This window comes from Acartia tonsa, chromosome 7, assembly GCF_053477335.1.
Source record: "Acartia tonsa isolate MP-2025a chromosome 7, ASM5347733v1, whole genome shotgun sequence".
In the NCBI taxonomy this organism is placed as follows: domain Eukaryota; kingdom Metazoa; phylum Arthropoda; class Copepoda; order Calanoida; family Acartiidae; genus Acartia; species Acartia tonsa.
The window spans coordinates 44252088-44277049 of NC_137266.1; the positions used below are offsets into that span (position 1 = coordinate 44252088).

Below are 24962 nucleotides of genomic sequence, written 5' to 3' on the forward strand. Positions count from 1 at the left end.
TTGTTTTATCCCTTTAGATCCTTTAAAAATCTCTAGTTATTTAATATTAGAGTGACAGTATAATTTCTACCTTAACTTTCCCGCAATTGTTCTGTGACTAATTCTGGCACAAAAAGATAAATTTAGATTGCCCGTAGGGCTTTTTCTAGAGGGATACAGCCAGTTGGGATGTTCCCTTTCTAAAAAAATTATCTTACTTTTAACCTGTTAGATTATTTTGTCAAGAAAGGCAACATCTATAAGTAGCGAAGCGAAAAAGATGAACAAACGGACAAATTTAGTTTTTTTGTAATCATAAACAATGTGAGGTATTTGACTATTTAACAATAGAAAATCACGAAACCTCTTTTTTAGCATGACCGACAAACCGATGGATTTAAGAAATTGTATGCGGGATGTCTTTCGTACGAATATGATCAGCAGTCTTTCATAAATAACAGCCGAGGAAATCAATTTTCTGCATAATGTTATAGACGGACAGGCAAAGCGTATTATAGAGTAGCCTCGCTACTAGCATGGATATCATCATCCATAGTAACAGAATTACAGGCATTCAACCACCATTTGGAACAATAGAGAGATTTCAGTACTATTTTACAAATATTGGAGAAAAATAAATAAGATAAATAATACATTTCCATGTCTTTCCATCTGAAACATGATCATCCTTGTTCATGATTAAAATTCCCTTTCCAAAAAGCAGGAAGAAACACTTTTCAATTGCTGCGGGGCAAATTTTGAAAATTTAATTTGGGAAAAGTTTTGTACGGATGACAAAGCTTTAATCAAATCTTTTAAAACTTTTCCCTTAGGATGGTAAACAAAAATACAGGTTAGGAAAGGGTTTAGTATTCTAGTAAACAAAAATACAGGTTAGGAAAGGGTTTAGTATTCTAGTAAACAAAAATACAGGTTAGGAAAGGGTGTAGTATTCTAGTAAACAAAAATACAGGTTAGGAAAGGGTTTAGTATTCTAGTAAACAAAAATACAGGTTAGGAAAGGGTTTAGTATTCTAGTAAACAAAAATACAGGTTAGGAAAGGATTTAGTATTCTGGTAAACAAAAATACAGGTTAGGAAATGGTTTAGTTTTCTGGTAAACAAAAATACAGGTTAGGAAAGGATTTAGTATTCTGGTAAACAAAAATATAGGTTAGGAAAGGGTTTAGTATTCTAGTAAACAAATTACATGTTAGGAAAGGAATTAGTATTCTGGTAAACAAAAATACAGGTTAGGAATGGGTTTAGTATTATGGTAAACAAAAATACAGGTTAGGAAAGGGTTTAGTATTATGGTAAACAAAAATACAGGTTAGGAAAGTGTTTAGTATTATGGTAAACAAAAATACAGGTTAGGAAAGGTTTTTTTTTTATTCTAGAAAACAAAAATACAGGTTAGGAAAGGGTTTAGTATTCTAGTAAACAAAAATACAGGGTGGGAAAGGTTTTAGTATTCTGGTAAACAAAAATACAGGTTAGGAAAGGGTTTAGTATTCTGGTAAACAAAAATACAGGTTAGGAAAGGGTTTAGTACTCTGGTAAACAATTAGTAGAACAGGACAGATTTAGGAGGTTCAATCCATTTTTATAGAAGCAGAAATATAATCTATGAATACGGTTTTGAACCTCTAAAAACATAATGTATGGTTCCATTTTCCCCTCTCTTGGTTATGATTTCATCATGGCCGATAAGAATTTTGTAATGTACCATTCAATACCATTCAATGGAGACGAAACTGGAATGGTACATTAATGTTTACATACTACCGTATTAATAAACATTAAATTCCTTAATTAAATCGACATAATATTAATGGAAAAGCAAGTGCGACGTCCGACTTTATGATTCAAAACGCGCCAACTACATAGTTTCTTAATGCTGTGTAACCGATCGATTCGTTAGTAATATCTACTATTATCAGTGGATTGTCCAAAAAAGGGTAATTAAGTGGCTGCGGCTGTAAGCACCAAAGGTAATTATAGTTATTTCTCGTATCGTATTATAAACGGCTTTCCGCGGATATAGAATGTACAATTATAAGATTAAAACTAGTTTATTTAGCCCCGAGGTGCCGGAGGCACCGGCTAAAAAAACTGGTTTTAATCTTTTGATTGTACATTTCTATATTCGTAGAAAACTGGATATAATACGATGCTAGACATAGTTTTTTCGTATGGATGAGAACCGGTTCCTATCCACCGGATTCGAATGAATACGAGAAATACAATTAATAAACCAGCTTTATGTACAACATCTTTATTTAATATTATAATACAAGTGCACAAAAAAACTACTAAATTTCTTACAAAAGATTTACAAAAAAAGAACATCAATATATTTTCAAAAATGATTATTTAAAAAAACTGAGAAATTTCTTACAGGAATAATAACGTTCAACAGTAGCAACGTTTATGAATAGAAAATAGCATATAGGAATCAAAATAAATCAAATATAAAATACAAATGCCAGTATGACAAACATAACAAAAAAGTATAAAACTTGTAGAGTTATTTTGCTACTCTTTTTCAATTGTTTTTTTTTCAAAAAAATCACTCAAATTTTATCAATTATTAACATCTTATAAAAATCACAATTATGTTGAATTTATTTACAATTTTTAATAGTATATAAAAATTCACCCATGTTAACCAAGTAAGATTCTTAAAAAATGTATTAATAAAGAGAATTAGGTTTATAATAAAATAATATCTCATAGCATAATAGCCAAATATTTAAAGGTGCAATTTGAAAAAATCATTAAGGAATAAATACAATATTGGTTATAAGTATAAAAACAACAACTTTTAAAAGGGAATGCTTGTAAAAAATCAGTCTTTTTCTTTAAATCACAAACTAGAAACCTAACTTTTATTTCCCAAATGTTTGAAATAAATCTACAAAAATTACACCCTTGCTTGAATCTTGAATGACAGTTATTAACAATAAATCAATTTAAAACAAGCCATGTAAAATAAAATTGCATGATTTGATTTTTGTAATGTAGGTTAGATAAAGGATATATGATTGCAATGAACTAAATAATAGAAAAAGATTTAAACTTTCTTTAATGGAAAACTTCTGTTCAAACACATCTTTATTTATTGCAATTAATTTTCATTTCATTTTCAAAATATATTTGTAAAAAGAAAGACTTGAGCTTTCTTCCTACCTTTAAAAATAAGAGATTTTTTATATTATAATATTGGGGAAAGAATAATTTATCATCCATTGTCTTATCCATCTATTGATGACTACTAGTTGTTCAGAATGTCTACTTCGGTTTCTTGATAATGGAAATTGTTTATGTTTTATCAGCTCTGCAAAAATATTAGAAAATCGAAATTTTTACTACAGCAACAGATACTCTCCCCCCAATCTATTCCAAATTATAATAAACTAAATTCCTTAAGGGTCAAATGAAACTTGTCTAAGAAAATGTGGAAGAATGTTATTTTGTGTGGTATATTGTTTCCTTCTAACATATTTTAGCTATCAAAGAAAATTACAAATTAAAATCTATTCAATTTATTAAAAGTCAACTCTCATTATGTTTTATAGAAAGATGAGTTTTGTGGAAGTGTTTGGACACCAAGTAATTAAGTTTTGTGGGTAAAAGTTTTTGCTAATTGAGAAGTAACTTTTTTTGTATTGGTTACTTCTTTACAAATATTTTTGGTTTACTTTTTTGCGTTGTGTTTTGATTATTACTTTTTTATCAGAAGTGTAGCTTTAAATATGATAGGGCTGACTGTCAGTCACAAAGACTAAAAGAATGATAGGACTATTAATGATAATATTAACAACAGTTTATTAAATTTTTCTACCCATTGTAAACTGAATAAGATTGAATAATATATATCGTAACAGTGTTATTTTAAATCTACTAAAAAGGGTAATTTTGTTTATGATTAAATTTTGTGAAACACTTCCTAAAGTGCTTCTAATGTAAATTATGGTTCTTGTATTTAATTAATTCTTTTTACATAATTTCAATAAATAATAAAAGAACTAAAAATAGCCATGTTGAAAATTAAATCTTTTTCTTTTGAGGATTTTCTTTTAATTTGGAACATTTTTAGTACATAATTAATATTATTCAATAAAGATATGTTTTATGGCAATGTTGTTTGCTATTATGGCACCTTATATTGATAAGAATTATTGCACTTATTTAGAATTTTATAACGGCTAGAAAGGCTACCAACAACTACCCCCCCCCCCCATTAGGGGGGCGTTATCCCCTAATGAATATCCTTGTAGGTGAAGGAGGGAGGGGGTAGAGTTGGTTTACTCCACCTAGCAACAAAACAAATTATTGCAAAAACAAAATTGTTTTTATAACAAAAATATTTACTAAAATTAACATCAACTTTTTTATCATCATGATCATACAAATATCTTCTTCAGAAATATTTTTTATTAAAGTGATGAGCTCCTTGATAATAGTGATATTGTCTATTTCTATAAACAATTGTTAAAGAAAATCACATAAACCATTTTCTCGTATTCATTCGAATCCGGTGGATAGGAACCGGTTCTCATCCATACGAAAAAACTATGTCTAGCATCGTATTATATCCAGCTTTCTACAAATATAGAAATGTACAATCATAAGATTAAAACTAGTTTTTTAGCCGGTGACTTCGTCACCTCGGGGCTAAAAAAACTAGTTTTAATCTCATAATTGTACATTCTATATCCGCGGAAAGCCGTTTATAATACGATGCGAGAAATAACTATTCAGGTGTTGGTAGTTTTTAAAAATCATTACAAGTTTAAATTCATAAAACTTAATATAAAAAAGATATTTTTTGCACTATATTCTTAATCTTAATTCAAAAGATGAAATTATATTAACAATTCCTAATGTATTAAGTTCAATTTTTCTTTTTGTATGTGATTTAGTTATCCAGTGTCATAAAATCTACTGGACTATTCACCAATATAGTTCCTGGAATAGGTGCCTTTTACGGTAAATGTTCCAAAAATCGAAAAATTCTAAAAAGCTGCTGGCTTCTTATGCCACTTATAAGAATGTTTGCACGGAACATGTAAGTTAAGCCGTTTGGCAGCTTTTAAACTTAATAGATTTTTTTTGAGAAAATCGATCCCAGGATCATTGTACCGTAAACTGCACCAGATCCAAGTTTGCTTCATATCGGATTATAGATTATGTGATTGGTAGAAATTTGTACAGTTGTCTTTTAAGGGTTATTGGGGAGGAGGAGTGTAATTAAATATGTTCTCGGTCCTGTGGTGGTGAGTTTGGTCGGCTGTGCTCTGAAGGCATGTGGAAGTGCAACCTAAATATGAATAAGTGAAGTTTATAGTTGATCTTTTTTACCCCTCATTTTACACCCCTTAAAAGGAAAAGCTTAGGAAAATTGTCACACCCCAACACTTTATAGCCTAAAAACCTTTCTTCGAATATCACAAAACTTTTTTAAAACTGTGTAACAATCGGTACAGCCGTTTATCAGATCTTCAATTTGCAAAAAGAATGGGATATGTCCCAGCAAGGTATATGTTGACTGACCTACCAAACGACAATTAAACTTTATAGTAGCTTCGCTACTGTCTATACCTTTGAACTGGAGAGGAACTTCTTACTGGAGAAGTTGGAACAGGCAGAGTCACGGGCATTCCAGTGGGGCCAGATATACACAGGGTAGCCTTAACATATTTATATATATATAGATACATACTGATAAATATATATTGATAAATACAAACTCAAATGTGCAAATCCTTTGATTTAAAATGGAAAAAATGCTTTTATACCACCACAAGAGAAGACTTTATTCGAATATTCATACTTAACAATTTTGTCTACAGTTACTTTAACTTTTTAATAGCAGCTACACTCCTCTAGGGGCACTTTAAAAGAGGGAGAGGGAGTTTTAAAAGGAAAATATAGAATTTTTAGGAGATTTTTTCCTATCGGTGATTTCACTTAAGAGGATTTAGTTATCCTATCTTATAAATCTTCTTTGAATCTTAAAGAAGCTTCATTGTAAAGAAGAACCCTATCAGCTCAGGGGTTAGGACGATCTTAAGCTAGAGCCACACACAGACAGATAGATAGGTATACTACAGCCTGTTTCTGTGCGCAACTTATGGACACAATATATCCTGTTTGTTTTTGTGAATAGAATGCAAGACAAAAAAGTGACAGGTACAGGTAGAGGCAGGTGGATGGAATTACATTTTAACAAGAACAACAACATCCACAAGCGGAACAGTCTATTGTGAATATAATTAAAATCATAATAAAGATAGGAAAATTTTTCTTACTGTCTGTGTCTATAATACTTGCCAAGATCTGTTTGTTATCCTATTCTATAGGAATCTTTATATTACTTTCAGGAAACACCATATATAGAGAAACAATGATTCATAAGGAAGAGTGTTTATCTTATGTTAAGCATCAAATGGCTAAGCTTTTTAACTCATATATGTTTACAGAGTGGCTGCCCTCTTCAAAGAAAATAGTGTCTATCTTAAGTTATAAATCAATTGAAGCTCTGAATGGCTAGACTGAAATAATCTTAGATTCAATTCACTATAAAAAATTTGAAAACTAATGTAATTCGATAAAATACTACTACAAAATGTGGACTAGTATTGATATAACTTTCAGAGAATCTTTATAGGTTTTAGTTGATATACAACATTGAAATTTTTATTTCAGGGATCTAAAGAGATATGCCAATAGTCCATAAATTGGTAAAAATACAAAAATGATAATAAAAATAATACATGATTTTATTTCCATCAACAAAAGTTCTCATTTTTGTTGTTGTTGTTGAATATTTTAGAGTGTTTTCAAAATGTGCATCTGTTTTCTTTTGTATCCACATGGATCAGTTTCTTTAAACTATTTATCTTAATCTTCACACAAAACAGTGAAAATGATTATACTTTTGAATCCTACTATTTCTAACCTATAAAGGTAATTGATTCTTTTTATATTTTCTAAGTGTGCCCTGTAAAAAGGTTAGGGGTAGTACAATTATAAAAACTACATATAAACACAATGTGCAAAATCCTATAAATACGCCAGGTTAGCCTAATGTTAGGGTTAATGTTAGCCTTACAAATTAAGAGAAGAAAATTAAGACTTAGGAAACCCTTACGAGCCTAAGAAATTTTATAGGATATGAATCAATCTTTTATTTAAGGCCACACTGTTTTGTTACCTAACTCTTTTTAAAATTCTCATCTAAAACTTTTAGTATAGTTTGTAACACTTTATCAAGGCCAAAAACTGATTTCCACAGTTGTTAAATATTAGAACATGACAGTATAATATCTTTCTATGCTTTAAGTGAACAAAAGTAACATGAATTCTGTCTGTGCTTGTGTCTGCCTGTCCTTCTGTCTGTCTGTAACGAAGAATCTCGCTAAACGCTGAACTGATATGATCCTTTTAAGTGTAGCTTAGCTTAGATCCTGACTGTCCAACCAATTATCTACCTTTCAATGCATGTCTAATAAGGAATTTTAAATCATAAATTGTTTGTTTTTATATCTTTTCATCCAATTATCTGACAAACCACATATTGATGTTGTTATATTCCAATGATTATTAAGAAAATACATAATTATCCATGCATTTCATATCTTTCTGGCTATCCAACTATCTATCTACATACCTCTTGATGTCTGTAAGAGTAAGATGAATGTTCGCTTGCCAGATCCCCAGTTTCTAGTGACAGCGGATTCTAAAGAAAGAAAAAATCATATGCATGGCATTTTTAAAAACATTCTCTCATCCTAAATTGTCTGTCTGTCAATATTTGTTTTAAGTATACTCGTCATTTGGTTAAATTACTTTATTTGTCTAGTAGTTATCTTGTTTTGTCGTGTATTGGTCTTGTATTTAACTTTTATGTGTCTTGTTTAGATTATTTCTTTGTATATGTCTAGTATGTGTTGTGTTTTGTCTTATTTAAACTAATTTTATCTTTTTTTGTATTTTATTTTCACTAGCGGCTTCGCCCCTAGCCTCTAGAGGCTTTGCCCCAAGAGGTTTTATCAAACTAAGTTTTCGTGTTTTCGATTTTTTTTTTTTGGGGGGGGGGGTAGTATTTTTCGTTTTTTGGGGGGGTTAGGGGTGTTCCACTCTCCAAGAAATTAGTTATAAACCTTCCCGGGACCTATGAGAAGCTACCCTATAAAGGAGAACCCGATCGGTTCAGCGGTTAGCGAGATCCTTCGCTACAAACAAACAGATAGACAAACAAACATCGTTCTACTTTGTATTATAGATATATTCTATTCAATTGTAAACAAACGTTGTCTACAAAATTTATGTCTATTGGTCTGTCGAATGGTTAGTAGGGCAAATACATACCGGTATATTGTAGTTTGGATGTGTGTGCATGTTAATCAGCATTGTTGTACTCTAAACAATTTTTACTAATTGGTTTTATAGCAAAGAAGCAACTTTATAATTTTGCCCGTCCGTATGTCTGTCTCATACATTTTTAAGAGAATTTGGCTGCATTTAAAGATAGACGACTGAATTCTTTTGTGATTCTCAATCTAACTATCTATCTATCTATCTATCTATCTATCTATCTATCTATCTATCTATCTATCTATCTATCTATCTATCTATCTATCTATCTATCTATCTATCTATCTATCTATCTATCTATCTATCTATCTATCTATCTATCTATCTATCTATCTATCTATCTATCTATCTATCTATCTATCTATCTATCTATCTATCTATCTATCTATCTATCTATCTATCTATCTATCTATCTATCTATCTATCTATCTATCTATCTATCTATCTATCTATCTATCTATCTATCTATCTATCTATCATATAAAACCTGTTGTTGTTGTTGTGTCCTGGTAAAAGAAGAATATTCACTGCCCCTCACATTTCCAAATTCTTGTAATCCAGTCTAAAACAAAATAAATTGTCTAAAACTTAACAGGAAGGTAGTGGCCATTGTGCTATTTATTGCACTAGTCCCCAATTTTGTTTTCATTTTCTCTTGTTCGTTGGTTTAAGAACTCTGGGAACTATTATTTGTTTTGGTTGGTTGGTTTATTTAGTTGAGTGTCAAAACATTTCAACCACTAATTTTGATCTATAGAAGGGGTAATTTTGTATTTAATCATTGATGATGTACATTCATTTATAGCCCATTGTCTTTTAGATCCCTTTAGTTCCCTGAAAACTTGAAAAACAATAACATCTATGTCCATAGTTCATAAGTAACCGTATCATAACCTTTGCGTCAAGTGTGTTTATCAAGTTTAATAAAGCTATAAACCTAGTTAGGACGAACCTTTCCAATAAATAACATAAAATCAAAATCATGTACTTGCGGCTTTTTACCTAATTTTTTAATAATTTGAAGATCATCTAGAGATCTTATTGAACACACATACACACAACAAATAAATGCTAATACTCTGGTATATGATTAAGTGACTATACCTGCGAACTGTGTTGATAGGCAACGTTTACATGGAGATGCTCGCAAGATTTCGTCTAAAATTAATATTTATTATTGAATTCGTAGCTTTTACATGTCAAAAAAAGTTTAAATATGGTTAAAACTAAATCAAATTCAAAAATATATTTCAGTTATAAATGATTATCTAAAATATATTAGGTTTTGGTAATTTGATTTTTAATATCCGCTGGTTCTGAGCCATAGTGAAAAAAACATGTATTGTATCGTAATATATTTTTCTCGTATTCATTCGAATCCGGTGGATAGGAACCGGTTCTTATCCATACGAAAAAACTATGTCTAGCATCGTATTATATCCAGCTTTCTACGAATATAGAAATGTACAATCATAAGATTAAAACCATTTTTTTATAATACGATGAAAGAAATAACTATTCTTAGTGTGGTATTTATTAGCAGTTTGACTAAACAAAAGCTTTTGACTATTTTTTTTTGTCTATATTGAAATTATTCAAATTTAATGCTAGATATTGTTAATTGGATGTTGCACCAGATTTTTATGTATTCTATTGCGGTTATACTCACATCTGGCTAAAATAACAATACTTCCCCTCCATCCCCATCCCCTCCCCTTCTACTAGATGACCTAACTGACCAATAAATGAGGATCATGTTATAAACTAAATTGACTACAAATTTTGCCCTGTCAATATATGCACGTATATTCTGTATATCTATTGCTAAAGGATGTACTGTACTTCAAACCATTTTATGAACAAATCCCCTAGAACCTAAGGGCAGTCTTATAAACTGCATGCATTAGGGATATTTTTGCACAACCTTAAAATCAGCAAATTCAGCTAACACAATATCTTGAAAAGTTTTGATTTTAAGATTTGCACATTTTGAGACGATATAATTAAATGGTCTTAATTAACTAACAAACTATTTGTCTATTTAGTTATATTAGGGACAGAGAAAAATATAAAGATTTACAAAATTTACTTTATGTTTTTATGCTCAGTAAGATATTCTAACGGCAAAATATTCAAATGTTAGATTCATTGATAAATAATAAATTTAGATAATTTTCAGGCAAAGAGGGAACATTGTGTGTTTACTACACAACTCCCCAAAGTCTTATAATAACGTTTTCTTATTCGTTGGCTTAAAAATCTTGGTGACATTTATTAAATTTTGATTGTTTGAGTGTCCAATCATTTCTACCACTATCTTTAATCTTCAGAATGGGTAAGTTATGTATCATCATTGGGGATATACATCAATTTATCATTGTCTTATCCCTTTAGATACTTGTCACTTATAATGTTTATCCAATATTTTATAAACACGATCTTTATCGACTGAAATCCTGGTCTGCCCTATTCGAATATTTTTAAGAATACTAATATATGTGTGTGTGATTGTTTAGCAGTAGTTGTAAATGTTATCCTTGATTAGCGAAAATTAATAGCATGCACATAAACCAGCAAACAAATATTTAGCATTTATTTTGTTTCTAAATAAAGACCCAGCTATGATTAATACAGACATCTGCTACAGTGGCTCAACACGTTTCGCATCCGCTCGTCGTCGGGGAGGTGTTAGGTTTGAATCTCGGCCCAACAACGCGTCATAACTGAAGACGTTAAAAATGGTTTTTGCTGCTGCTATATCAGGTGCCCGACATAAATAGTTAGAGTAGAGGGAATGTCTTATCCTAAACAAGGCGCAACTCATTACCATGCACAGATAGACTTCTCAGACAAAGATCGTGCAATCTAGAATTTAGTTGTAAAATGGGGATTACTTAACCTAATACCCCGGGTGTTTGGACGGAAAAGGAGAGATTTGGCTCCCCTTAGTTATCCTAGGTTGTTGGACCTGACGTTAAAGTGTCATGGACAGCAGCCTCGCCCGTATATTTATAAGGTAATTGATAGGTAAATGATCAATGCAGAGCTTTTCTACAAAATAATGCTTTTTAATCGATCGATGGTTTATGGGATATTAATGCTTGACAAAAAAACATATATACGCACATTCTGCTACTTCAAGATTATTTTTGTATCAATGAATAAACGTTGTAAATTTAGTTGAAAGTTTGAAACAAAGGAATTAAAGGGTTTGGTGGCGAGTTTACAAATGGTCCCACATTTTAAATAATATTTGTTTTCTTATTAAATATTGTAATATTTCTTTCAGATAGATAGATAAACAAACGAAGAGACAAAACATAAAAGATATAGACACAAAAAATGAGTGATTGGTCTTAAAGTGCCTGCCAATCACTGAAAACTCTTCCCTTTTTTAAAATCAATTGGAATGAAGGGGTGCGTAACATACTATCACCTGCGAGCCCTAACCCTGCAGAGCTGAAAAGTACTCAATATAACCTTACCTAACCTAAATAAACAAAACTACCTCCCTCTCCACACATACATATAAAATTAGATAGATAGACACACCTGTGTGTAGTGTTGATTACAGAAAATGAGCTGTTCCTGAGATATTGTTGTCCATAGATGGAGATATACCAATTGACTGGTATATAGATATTTATAGATAGATAGATAATTAGACAGAGAGATAGATAGATAGACAGACAGATAGATATATATATAGATACAAGTACCTGTGTATAGTGTTGATTGCAGAAAATAAGCTGTTCCTGAGATCTATCCCGCTCCAACCCGCGGATTTCTGAGTCTGAGTCCATATTTCGAGATCTAAATAGAAACGAGAATAAAAATCTACAGATGCAACACTTGCATACAATTTGGAAATTAATTTAGAGCCAATAAATGTATAAGTATTTATGTAAATATAATTCGGTTCACACAGATATACAGAAGGGCATCATGTTACTTTTATATATTTTTTATTACCTTCTTTTAGAAATTCCAGGCTCCAAATCCTCCCAGCTTCCAAGAATATCTGGATCCTAAACATATGAACAATATTTTTGTAATTTTTTTTTATTAGAGTCGCAATTTTCGGTTAAAGAGATCTTTTAATTATTAAATCTTCTTATTAATTAAAATAATTTTTTAAAATATATTATTTACTGTATAAAAGTTAACTATTTTTTTTGTTTATCGTTACTAAATTACTAATAAACATAATTGCCCTTTTAATGCAAGCAATGGTTACTTAGATATTAAGACTCATACTGACCTTTGTCCTGACTCCCAGTGAAGAGATGTCGTCAGTACTAGCTGAGCTTGTAGAGGAACTTGTAGGTAACATTACTTCTAGATCTAGACACAGTTATAGATACATTGATAGATACTTCGATAGATACTTCGATAGATACATTGATAGATACGCCGATAGATACATTGTTAGATACACCAATAGATACATTGATAGATACATCGATATATACATCGATAGATACATTGATAGATACATTAATAGATACATCAATAGATACATCAATAGATACATCGATAGATACATCGATATATACATCGATAGATACATTGATAGATACATTAATAGATACATCAATAGATACATCAATAGATAAATTAATAGATACATTGAAAGATACATTGATAGATACAATGATAGATACAATGATAGATACATTGATAGATACATTGATAGATACATTAATAGATACATCGATAGATACATTGATATATACATCAATAGAAACATCAATAGATCAATAGATACATCGATAGATACAGCGACAGATACATCGATAGATACATTGATAGATACATCGATAGATACATCAATAGATACATCAATAGATACATTGATAGATACATCGATAGGTACATCAAAAGATACATCAATAGATACATCAATAGATACATTGATAGATACAATGATAGATACATCGATAGATACATCAATAGATACATCGATAGATACATCGATAGGTACATCAAAAGATACATCAAAAGATACATCAATAGATACATCGATAGATACATCGATAGGTACATCAAAAGATACATCAATAGATACATCGATAGATACATCGATAGATACATCGATAGATACATCGATAGATACAATGATAGATACATCAATAGATACATCAATAGATACATCAATAGATACATCGATAGGCACATCAAAAGATACATCAATAGATACATCGATAGATACATCGATAGATACAATGATAGATACATCGATAGATACATCAATAGATACATCAATAGATACATGGATAGATACATCAATAGATACATTGATAGATAGAGTTAAAGGTATGAATTAATAGATATACCAATGCAATAGCTATCCATTTATCTTTCTAAATTCCCTTTTATCTGCAACTCTCTATAAACCAATAAAATAAATGGCTCTCTTTATCTGGAGCGAGTAGATAAATATTCTGGTATGAAAGTTTTTGAAATTGGCTGCTAGGTATGCCTCTGAGGGCCAAAGGATGCATATAATAGAGTTAGGATAGAGGAAACAGTGAAACCTTAAATTGCACATTTTTTAACTAGTGGCTTACATTCAACAACAGTAAATCAAACTTTGTGCATTTTAATGTCTTTATTATGTCATAGATTTTCAATATTTTGTAATTGATTACATGTTATGATTAGAAAATAGCCAATATATTTTGCTCTAAAACTCAAATGTCTATTTTAACCACCAAAGTAATTTTAGGAAAGTTATTTAAAAGTTTGCCCCCTTGCATAAAATTAGGCCTACGGACAGGTAATCTGAAAAGACACAGCTAAATATTAGACAACTAACCGTTTGATTATATGAACTTTGTCTGTAAGTTCTGATAAAGGTGGTTCAAAGATGCATAAATTTATTGGCTAAGGCAATTTTATTTTTACAGTAACTTATTTATTGCACTAAAACTTATTTTCTAACGTGGTTCGTAAACTAAGCCAGTTCCCGACATGTAGTTGACATGCTCTTATCTGCTTTTGACCAAGAAATATTTTTTTTCTGAATAATTATCCCTTCCCATAAAATTAGCTTAAACTTTTGGGACACTTTTTAAACTAAGTTTTCATGAATTAAATGAGTTTACATTTAAGGCCACATTTACATTTTAAATTTTACTTATTTGAAAAGTTTTAAGCTTTAGATGGTTATTTTAAAAAATTACCAACAATCTTAGAATACAGATTTGTAATGATCAATAATGAATGAATCCATTAGATGCAAAGCAAATCTATTTAAAAATCAAACTAGTTTATGCATAGATGCTTTTGCTATAAGGGAGTCTTAACACTAGATTTCAGAAGTCTTATCTTTTTTTAGCAGCCGATTTCATTTTTCCATTGGCAAATAGATAGATAGACATTGTAATTGACAGTATAGCTTCGCATCTAACAATTAGGGCACTGGAAGTCTGAAAGCCGTCTGCCATCCCATTTTTTTCACAAACTTTTTATGTAAACAATTTTGTCCAACTTTTAGGGATAAAAAATGCATTTTTAAATTTCCTGGTGTAGATTGGTAGAAAATAAAACCAGGTAGAGAACCAGTTATTCCAGGAATTTTGGTAAAATTGAGAATTTTGAAAATAAGTCAAAAAGAAAAAAATCTTTGAAATGGACATTCTGACTTTCAGGTATTGATTACAGGGTTGCTACAATTTCTAGATATCGTTAAGAAATCAACATCGCAAGTTATAAATTGATAGGACAATTCTAACATGCCTAAATCTGTTAAGGACACAAAGACGAACGTACATGATAACCATCCTTTAAATTAAAAAGCATCACTTTTATTTTGTATCAGCCTTTTTATCCCACTCCATGATTGAAACAAATATTTGAAAACAATATGAGATAAAATTAAAAATAGAAAATTTGTAGAATTTAAAAATTTTTTTTCAAAATTTAATAGTATCTTCTAATTGTTTAGTAAAAAAAGGGGGGTCTATGTCAATCTTTAAAACAATCTTTAATACTTAACTTAGACGCAATTTTTTTTATTGTCAAAGCAAATGTACAAAATGTCCACTGTGATTTTACGCGGGTCAGAAAGTCTAGTCAGTTTTATATGCTTTGCATTCCAATAAAAGCTATTTATTTAATAAATGTTTTGTATAGATTTTTATGTTTAGTACTGTAAACAATATATTTAGTTTCTAATTATATTATTCAAAATATTTGGGATTTTGTTTGCCTGATACTAAACTAATAAGATTCTCCAATTTTGAAAATCGTAACATAGGTCCACCAGAATATTTAGGCTAATTTATCTTTAATTTAAGTATTGTGTTAAAACATTCACAAAATCAATGAATTCATCATCTTTAATACCAAGTAAAACAATGTTTAGAAATGTGTCTGAAGCTTAAGATCTTGCTAAACCAATCAGGTTGTGCTTTTCCAGGAACATACCTATTGGTCTTGATTTGATATTACGCTTTTTTCAAGAGATTAAAACCACCCCCCCTTTAAAAAAAACGTCACTTAAAACAAAAAACAAAAAGGATTTTGTTAACTATTAAACTGAATGAGTTCTTCATTTAAGGGGAGCAATAGGAAAGAACATGGGTCCTTGGAAGGTTTTAGGATATCATGTAACCTTCCTTTACATACAAAGCCTTTAAAGGAGCATGACACGGCCGCTAATAATATCTAATATATCTACCTGTAGGATGACCGCTCTTATTTCTATTTCCATCCACCATATCCAAGTTTTGACCATCCTTCCCAAATGTCGTCATCGATAAAATTGCAGGTCCGCTTGTATTTGTGTTCAAAATACTAAAATAAAAATAGTAGAACAGAGCAGACATAGATTTTAGAGTATTTTAAATAGGTACTTGAAAAAAATATAAGTTAAGTTACTAAATTTAGAAGCTTTTTATAATGCCTATAAAAAAATGAAGTCATAAATGATAGGCCAATACACAGACTAAATTACCAATGGCAGGTCAGTATACATCTTAATTGACCAGTAAGACGTTACTTTTTATTGGCAAAATAAACAGTTTCTAAATTTAGTTTAAATTCTATACTTTATCTTGATTTATTGTTAATTTTTCTCAAGTGTTTCATTTATTTTATTGCTGGGCTCCATTGAACAGGCCAATTCAACGCTGAATAGTCTGTGTCCGGCGTATAAACAGCCAGCCGCTTGTATACTAAAGTGTCTACCTGCTGGTTCCGTTTTCATGTAGAAGACTGGCAAATTCTTTATCTTTCCATTGAGCAGCTGTTACTCTAGTATTTTTATATATTTGGGCTTTTATTCTTTGCTTAACAGACATTTCTTTTGTACAGACAAGATATACGGAAGAACTCAATGATATTTCAGGCTGAAATATTGACAGACATACAAAATGTACAGAAAATTATAAGTTTGAATATCAAGTTCATTCGATAAATATACAAACTAACAGACAAACAAATATACATACCAACATAGAAACGTAAAGATAAACATACTGACTGACAAATGTATATATATAGATTTAAATATAACCATAAATACAGACATACAGACAGATGGACAGACATATAGAAGGACATAAAGTCAAACATGAAGACATGTCATCCAGTCAGACAAACAGACATACATACAAATAAACATCATTACACACATATATACAGACAATCCTACATAAAAACAGACAGACAGTCATACAAACAAACAGAAATACAGACATAAATAATATATATACCAGTTGCAAAAAAGCCAAATGTATAAAATTCCTGTTGCTATCACATCCCCCTTCTGGACTGTGGCTCCTCTTTATTCGCTGTCTCTTACGGAATAATATCAGAGACAATAGTATCAGCAGCAGACCAAATATGATACCAGCTGTCAGGGCTGAAAGTATAGATAGATAGATTATAAGATGAATAGAATACATCGAAAGATAAGAAAGAGATGAATTGTTAGATGATTAATAAATATCTATAGGGTAGATAGGTTAAAAGATTGATGTATTGGTAGAAAAAAATATTAATGAATACTTTTCAAAGAATAGTAATTTTAATGAATACATCTCTTTAAAATCTATTAACATTAAATGTGGTTTTCTTATTTCTTATATGAAGTTTCCCTAAAAAGGAGAACTCAAATTCTCAATCAGTTTAATATTTCTGGAAATTCTAGGCTTAGACAAAAAAAACTTATATAGACTACTTTACTAGGAAATTATAAGTAATAAGTAAAAAAAGCAAGGTATTCTTTTATTAAATGAAGAAAAAGAATGTATTGGTCAAAAAAAACCTAGTTGAAAAACACTTTTCTTCTCTACCTATTGTAATGTTAATATAAGTAAAGTGTTTATAAAATATAAACAAAAATTAATCACTTTTCAGCCAATAAGTAAACAAAACAACTGGGGTTAACCTAAAACACCCCCCCCCCCCCTCCTTCTCTTATTGATAATAGTCCCGAAGGGAGTTTGTCTGTTTATGTTTAAAGAAAGAGAAACAAGAGGGGAGTGGTGGCAAGAACAGATGACTATTGCAGACCATCAGCTGTTTTGTGTAGACACCAATTGAGGAAATTGATTCGCTTAAAAGAAATTGATTTATTAACAAAAGTTTGTTGAAAATACAAATCAACACAGACCTAATTTCATAAATTGTACGAAATATTTCAGGTGTCCGTAGGTGTGTTATCCTATCTATAATACAAAGTGATGTATGTCCGTCTGTCCGTCCGTCCGTCTGAAGCTTAAGATCTCGGTAACCACTAAATGACTGGATTTTACTCTTTAGGGAATATACCTACTGTTCCTGTGGTGGTTTTAGACTATTTTCCTGAGGGTGGGAAATCCAAAATCTCCCCAACTCTTATTTTCTTTCTTTTAGGAACCTATTTTTATTATCAAGCGGTTTACGAGATTACCAGATTACCAGATACATTTACAAAAACAAATAGTCCATCTTAGTACATATTTAGTATATTGTATTGTATATATAATGAAAGGTTCTGTGTGACCATTATATTTCATTATATAATATATTTAATTTTAACTTAAAGGATTATAACTTTTTATACAGTTGAACACCTTTATACGTATTCTGTTAGGGCTTTTATTTTCAAATGAAGAATCTGGTATCAAATTTTTATATAATTAATAATTCTAATAAAAAAAAGCTATATGCATTTTCAAAAATAAGAAAACCAATTACTTTGTATGTTTTTGGGCATTTTTAATCCATAACCCAAGAAAATGGACTAAAACCATAACAATTAGTTCATGAGCACCGACAACAAGCAAAAAAAAATGTCTAAAAAATCTTTAAACAAGTTCAGAAAATGTGAATTGTTGTCATAGAGGAAGAAAAAACAGGGGGATGGTTTGAGAAAAGGTAAAGAGCTATGGACAGACAATAAATTTAGAGTATAGATGTATAAACAGATTCTGCATTTAAAAAAATATGTCTTTCTAAAATCAATTGATTTAATGAATAAAATATTGAAAATATAGCAATGTACATTGTACAGATTTTTATGATTTTCAGAAATTGAAAATAATTACATTCATTCATTTGGTTGCTGATGTAAAAAGAAGAGAAGGGCATGTATAGAGTCATAAAAGAGCTGCAATGATTTACATATATTTAATAGGATGTAAAATCCTTTTATCAAAGTCAAATATAGATTAATTTTTATTTGCAAATTCATTGGAAAAAAATTCCGGACTTAGTGATAGACAAAGTGAATTTAGAGTAGCTTCTCTGCTAAATATAACATATAAATAGACATGCGCAAAAGCTACGTAGGAGCTACGGACAGTTCTAATATTTCGGAAAGGGGAAAGGAAGAAAGTTATCTATCTATTACTGGGAAAAACATTTAAAAGCCCCCTCAAAAGGAAAATATTTTAAAAACAAATTAAACCTATATTGATTTTATTTTGAACCTTAATATTGCTATTTTTAAAAATTGGCATTGATATCTACTTTCCGAAATGATTGTATTGTTAGCAGCTTGAAGTGAAAATATTTTACTGAAAGTCCAAATTTTTACAGTTTTTATAATTTTTTGACAATGCTAAAATTGATTTGTTTCCTTCATTAATTTTAAGATATATCCATTATTTATTAAAGAAAAACACAAATATATGTTAAATTTTATAGTTAGGGCATTGTTTCTAATAATGAAAAATCCTGTATAAAACTCGGCCATTTTAGGGTCCAAGCTGTCAAATTTCTTGACCAATATGAATATGTTAGTAGGTCTTTGCCATAGTTCTATGTAGCCATATACCATCGACCCCTCTATACTCTAACTTTATTGGACAGACAGACTAACACGGAATAACTGTAGAATTCCTTTGCTATTAATATCAAATGTCTTACTAAGTGTCAGTATGCATTTTTTAACTTCTCTAGTATGAAGTTATTTTACTTACCAATAATAGTGCCAGGAGACATTTGTTCATATTCATCATCTGTCAGAAACAATCCCAAAAATGTTGACGTTGATGTTAGAAGTGTGGTTGTAGACGAGGCCTGCGGTATTGATAATTTTTAATATTTCATTTCACTTTTTAAAAGAATGAAAATGAGCTTTTTATTATATTAGTCCTCAGAGTTTTAAAATAATATTTTCTTATTCATTGATCTACCAACTTTAAGGACTTTTATCGAATTTTAATTGGTTAGTTCATTAAGTTGAGTGTCCAAAAGCTGCAATCACTAGTTGTAATCTATAGAAGAAGTAATTTTGTGTATCATCATAGGGAATGTACATCAATTTATTGGCTATTGCCTTATCCTTTTAAATCCCTGAATATTTTTGTATATGTATAACCACTACCGGGGGGCCCTAACATTGAAGTATCTATACCTGTGGTGCGCTAACCCTGCGGGCTACCCGTACCCAGTACCCAATATAACATATTTTAACCTACCCTAAAGTAGTAAAAAAACACGGCCCAACAAGGCACTCTGAGTAAATACCTAGTTTCTGATTAGAAACAGAAATATGGGACTAAAAAAATTGGAAAAATAATAAGAATATCAGCAATGCCTTTGTCAATGTAGAGGTTGAGGATGTTGTTGTGGTAGTTGTAGTTGTGGTTGTTGTAGTAGTAGTTGTAGTTGGCGGTGGTATGTCCACAAAGAAATAATGGTCGGTACGTCCAACAGCATTTTTGATACTCAGAGTCAAACTAAATAAAAAATATTTTTTTATTATCTTAGTATCAATTATTGTATTATTTCTCTATTATCATCTCACTTTATATCTATCTTTCCCTCAGGCAATCTATCTCAATTCTCTATCTTCTACGGATATAGGAATTGCACAAAGTAGAACAAATGCAATTGCCAATTTTTAAGACTTTGAGATTTAGAGGACTGGCGCAGAATGCCGCTGAATAGTTACTCTTCAAGCAGACCAAGCTTAATGTAAAATTGAACACAAACGCTAGCAGACAACGAAGTTTGAAATTAACAAAATAAGAATATTCTCGGAACAAGAATATCTAATAAAATCACCCATTCATCTATCTGTTAATCTATCTATTAATCAAACTATTGACCTATCTATTGATTCATCAATTGATCTATCAATTGATCTATCAATTGATCTATCTTTCGATCTATGTTTTGATCTATCTATTGATCTATCTATTGATCTAACTATTGATATATCTATTGATCTTTCTATTAATATATCTTTTTATCTATCTATTGATTCATCAATTTATTTATAAACTTATCTATCTATAGATCTGCCCACCTGATATTTTGAGTAAGATTAGTGATAGCAATACCAGACTGAAAAGTATAATCTTTATCACTAAGCTCAACTATTGGAAGCATCTCGTAATCTATTTCATCAAACTCATCAATTGTAGATCTAAAATTAATAAATAAAATATAAAGAGTAGAACAGTACATTGATTTCTAATCACAAATAAGAATTTAAGTTAAAATTTGTATTTTGCATGGGTTGGGTTAAAATGCTGATACCTATGCAATGACAAGGATAACAACAAGTAGCAAATCTTAAAATTCATTGCTGAGCTGTGCAAAAGTAAGTAATAGAGCCTTTGTTTTGCGGTCATAATATAATTGAACATCAAGAAACCTTTATAAAGAATATAAGTTTAGACATACAGCCAGAGATTTTGAATTATAGAGTAGCTTGCTAACTAAAAAATTCAACCTACCTTGTTTCATTTTCAGCTAGAATATACCATATTATGTCATCTTCCTATAATAAAAAAAAAGATTAAAAACAGTCAATAGCAAGAAAGATGCAGGACGTAGAACTATGTATGTTTTATTACTGAAAAAGACTTATATTTAGAATGTGAAGTTTCCAAACGTAAATAACTCAATCTGTTCACTAGATTGATAGATTTTAACGTACAAACAAAATACCTCATCCATAATTACAGGGGTGTTTGGGGTTGGAGGTACCCCCTCCCAAAATAGTTATAAATCTTCCTAGACCTATGAGCTTCAATGTTAGGAAAACCATATCGGTCCTGCGGTTAGCAAAATCTTATGATACAAATAAAAGACACATGGACATTGGACATCCTGGTACTTTTAAATAAGAATATACAATCAAATGTTCTAAAGACAGTAAAATAAATAGAGTAGACAGTTAATTGGATTCTTATATTGCACTGTTGTTATAAATGTGTTCTTACAATAAGGGAAAAGTTAAATTTGTAGCAAGACATTTTTTAAACTTAAACTTGATCTTTTATGCAATTTCTAAATGTGCAGCTGCTTAGGCGATCAACAACTTAAGTTTTAGTTTTAGCTAAAAAGGAAGGTAATAATTTAAAGACAGTTTTACATGTCTAAAAGAGCTAATGATATTGGCGAATTCTAAAAGGTTTCAACTATAAAAAAAGTGGACCCTTTTACATAACTTTCACTGGCAGTTGTTTATTAGAAAGGTACACCACACCGTATAGTGGTCTTCTCTAATTATGGAAATAAATAAGGTTTAAAAGTTCTACTTCAACTCTATAAACAGTTTTTTATCGAAGATTTTGACTTTCCACATGGTTAAAAATGAGTTTAATTTGTGTGGATTCTTCTTATCAAATTTGCTAAAATTTAGTGTAAAAATTTTGTTGTTTTGCCATCTAACCTCAGAGAAGTTGTAACTAAGGTTTTACAATCTAGTTAACCATCTATACTAAACATAACCCTTCCAAATTAAAAGCAAAGCTTTTACACATTTTGTTCAGCAAGTCTGACTGTAATAGAGGTTTTATTTTATTAGCAATGACTAGCTAATTCGCAACTAGCCTCAAGGAGATGAGGGAAAGGTCAGAAAATAGCGTAAATCCAACCCAAGACATTTATCAAACTTTCCTGAAAACTACAATTGAGATCTACACAAAAAACCTTACTACTTTATATAATATAGAGTGATCAACACAGTTTAATTAAACATGTTGTTTTTATTTGATAAGTCCAATACACAGTGTTTCATGTTAAAAACAATCTTCAGTTGGTTATAAATAAAAAGACATGATGCTTTAATGAGCATAAATTTTATACTGTTTAATAAAACAAAAGATAATTTATTCCTACAGTGGAGGTAAGGAATAAGTGGGGGGGGGGGGGGTGATTTTGCATAATAAGAAGGGAAAGGTGGTGAGGTATTTAAATTTTAGCATTTAATATGACTAATGTTTCTTATTTAACACATAAAAAGGCAATATGTACTTTGTAGTAATGAATATTATGCATGATATATATAAAAAAATTGCTATAATATGGCCATACAAGGTTAAGTTTGGTCCAGTAAGTTACGATACTATATAATAGGATAGTATCAATACATATAAATAATTTTTATCATTATTCTACTTGATTAAAACTTTAAGGTTACTGATAAGAAGTAAAACTTTATAATCATTTCAATCAATGCTTCTGGATATTATCATCCTTGTATTTTCTTTTTTTTTTATAATATTTAGTTTGTTAATAGAAACAAAGTAAAACTTTTAAAAAAATGTCATTTAATTTGAGAACAAAAAGGCTTCTTGAACAAACAAACAGCTCTACATACATACTGGTACATGTATAATGTATATCTCTAAAGATACTAGCCGAATGGAAAGTTCTTTTCATTGAATCTTTATCATTGTCTTGGATGGTTTAGGTAATTTTTTAACCTCTTCTAGAGACAAGGGGCGTGGCAACTAGTCTTGTTATAAAGAATAGCTCCTCTTAGATTAATATTTACCTCAGGTCTTGGCTTTGATTCAAATTCAAATCTTATTTCCACACCATCTTCGTCATAGATATACCTAATTCATAAGAATCATGATAATTAAGATCATATAAACGGCTTAAATATTTTCCTATTAAATTTCAGAATTAAATTAACAAATATATAATTTTATAGGAATTACAATTAAACTAAAATTGTTTTATTGCTTGTAATATAATCAACTAAAGCACCAGAAAATTTGATTTTATATGTTTCCACCTAGTGGTGCAATTTTGAACTAAAATTAAATATTCTAAGCTATGAATTTGACGCCCATAGCGGACATATTTTGAACTAAAATTACCTAGTTTGTGTGTTATCAATCAAAGCAGCAGTGAATACAATATTCATTATTTTAGAAGTTTCTTCTCCGCTGTAAAATATTTCTCCTTTTTTCTCTTGACTCCAAACACAACTGAAATGTTTTATACATTTATAACAAGTAGGTATTACTTTTAATTTATAAATGTTTTCTTTTCATCAACATTGGTATGCTTGATAATGTTTTAATAATATAGTAACAGGATGTTTGTCTGTCTCTTTGTTTGTTTGTAACAAAAGATCTCGCTAACCGCTGAACCGATCGGGTTCTTCTTAACAGGACATCTTCTCATAGGTCCTTGGTAGGTTCATAGTTATTTGGGGGAAGGGTACTACAACTCTCCCAAAAAAATCGCAAAAGATAAAAAAAAATATAAAAAAAACGCCGCCTAGCAGATATTTTTCGTAAACACCTGATCCTAACATAGATCGAATAGAAAACATTTTACGTTTCCCTAGAGGCCTATAGGGGCGTATCCGCTAGTTATTATATATAGTAGTTTTAAGGTTAAAAAGTAAAGAGTAAAGACATAGATAATGATTCAAGCAAAGATGCATAACAAATAAAAGCAATACTAGTAAAAAAATATCTAATTATTTAACCATTTATGTACAATACTATGGTTAGTTGGTCCGAAAAATTAACATTATTAAGTCATAAAGTAGCTACGCTACTTAGTAATTAGACCAACCTGAATCTTGAGTCAGTTTCTAGCAGTGATGGTTTATGAAAAACCTCCATTGATTCTCCAAACTAATTACATAATGCAACTTTGTAAAAAGCTTTTCTAGTATGGGTTTGAAACCGTTTAATATCCGCTGGATTAGAACCGATTACCAGCCATTCTCGGGGCAAAAATAACTGGTTTACATATATTACAATTTTTCATTTTAATGTCCGCGGAAAGCTGTCTAATATTATGATGCAATAACTAACTATTCTATAATTAATGTTTATCAATAGCCAAAAACATTCAAAGATATTTTAAGTTGCCGTATGTAAGATTCATACTTACAGACA

At 30.2% G+C, this 24962-nt stretch overlaps 1 protein-coding gene across 1 annotated transcript in view; it reads right to left on the reverse strand.

The window, feature by feature from the left end:
• Nucleotides 1–3519: 3519 nt before the first annotated feature.
• Nucleotides 3520–24962, reverse strand: part of LOC145323824 (uncharacterized) — a 56832-nt gene continuing 35389 nt past the window's right edge. The window contains exons 6-24 of the mRNA XM_080166385.1: nucleotides 24634–24695; nucleotides 23925–24035; nucleotides 23594–23657; nucleotides 21546–21589; nucleotides 21113–21232; nucleotides 20399–20540; nucleotides 19779–19878; nucleotides 17116–17233; nucleotides 16558–16623; nucleotides 16049–16164; nucleotides 12626–12708; nucleotides 12337–12392; nucleotides 12084–12177; nucleotides 9469–9522; nucleotides 8852–8926; nucleotides 8359–8409; nucleotides 7658–7726; nucleotides 5587–5675; nucleotides 3520–5305 (exon numbers count right to left, since the gene is read on the reverse strand). Of these exons, the coding sequence (XP_080022511.1) occupies nucleotides 5236–5305; nucleotides 5587–5675; nucleotides 7658–7726; nucleotides 8359–8409; nucleotides 8852–8926; nucleotides 9469–9522; nucleotides 12084–12177; nucleotides 12337–12392; nucleotides 12626–12708; nucleotides 16049–16164; nucleotides 16558–16623; nucleotides 17116–17233; nucleotides 19779–19878; nucleotides 20399–20540; nucleotides 21113–21232; nucleotides 21546–21589; nucleotides 23594–23657; nucleotides 23925–24035; nucleotides 24634–24695 (1584 nt within the window). The 3' untranslated portion in view covers nucleotides 3520–5235. The remainder of the gene's footprint in view (nucleotides 5306–5586; nucleotides 5676–7657; nucleotides 7727–8358; nucleotides 8410–8851; nucleotides 8927–9468; nucleotides 9523–12083; nucleotides 12178–12336; nucleotides 12393–12625; nucleotides 12709–16048; nucleotides 16165–16557; nucleotides 16624–17115; nucleotides 17234–19778; nucleotides 19879–20398; nucleotides 20541–21112; nucleotides 21233–21545; nucleotides 21590–23593; nucleotides 23658–23924; nucleotides 24036–24633; nucleotides 24696–24962) is intronic.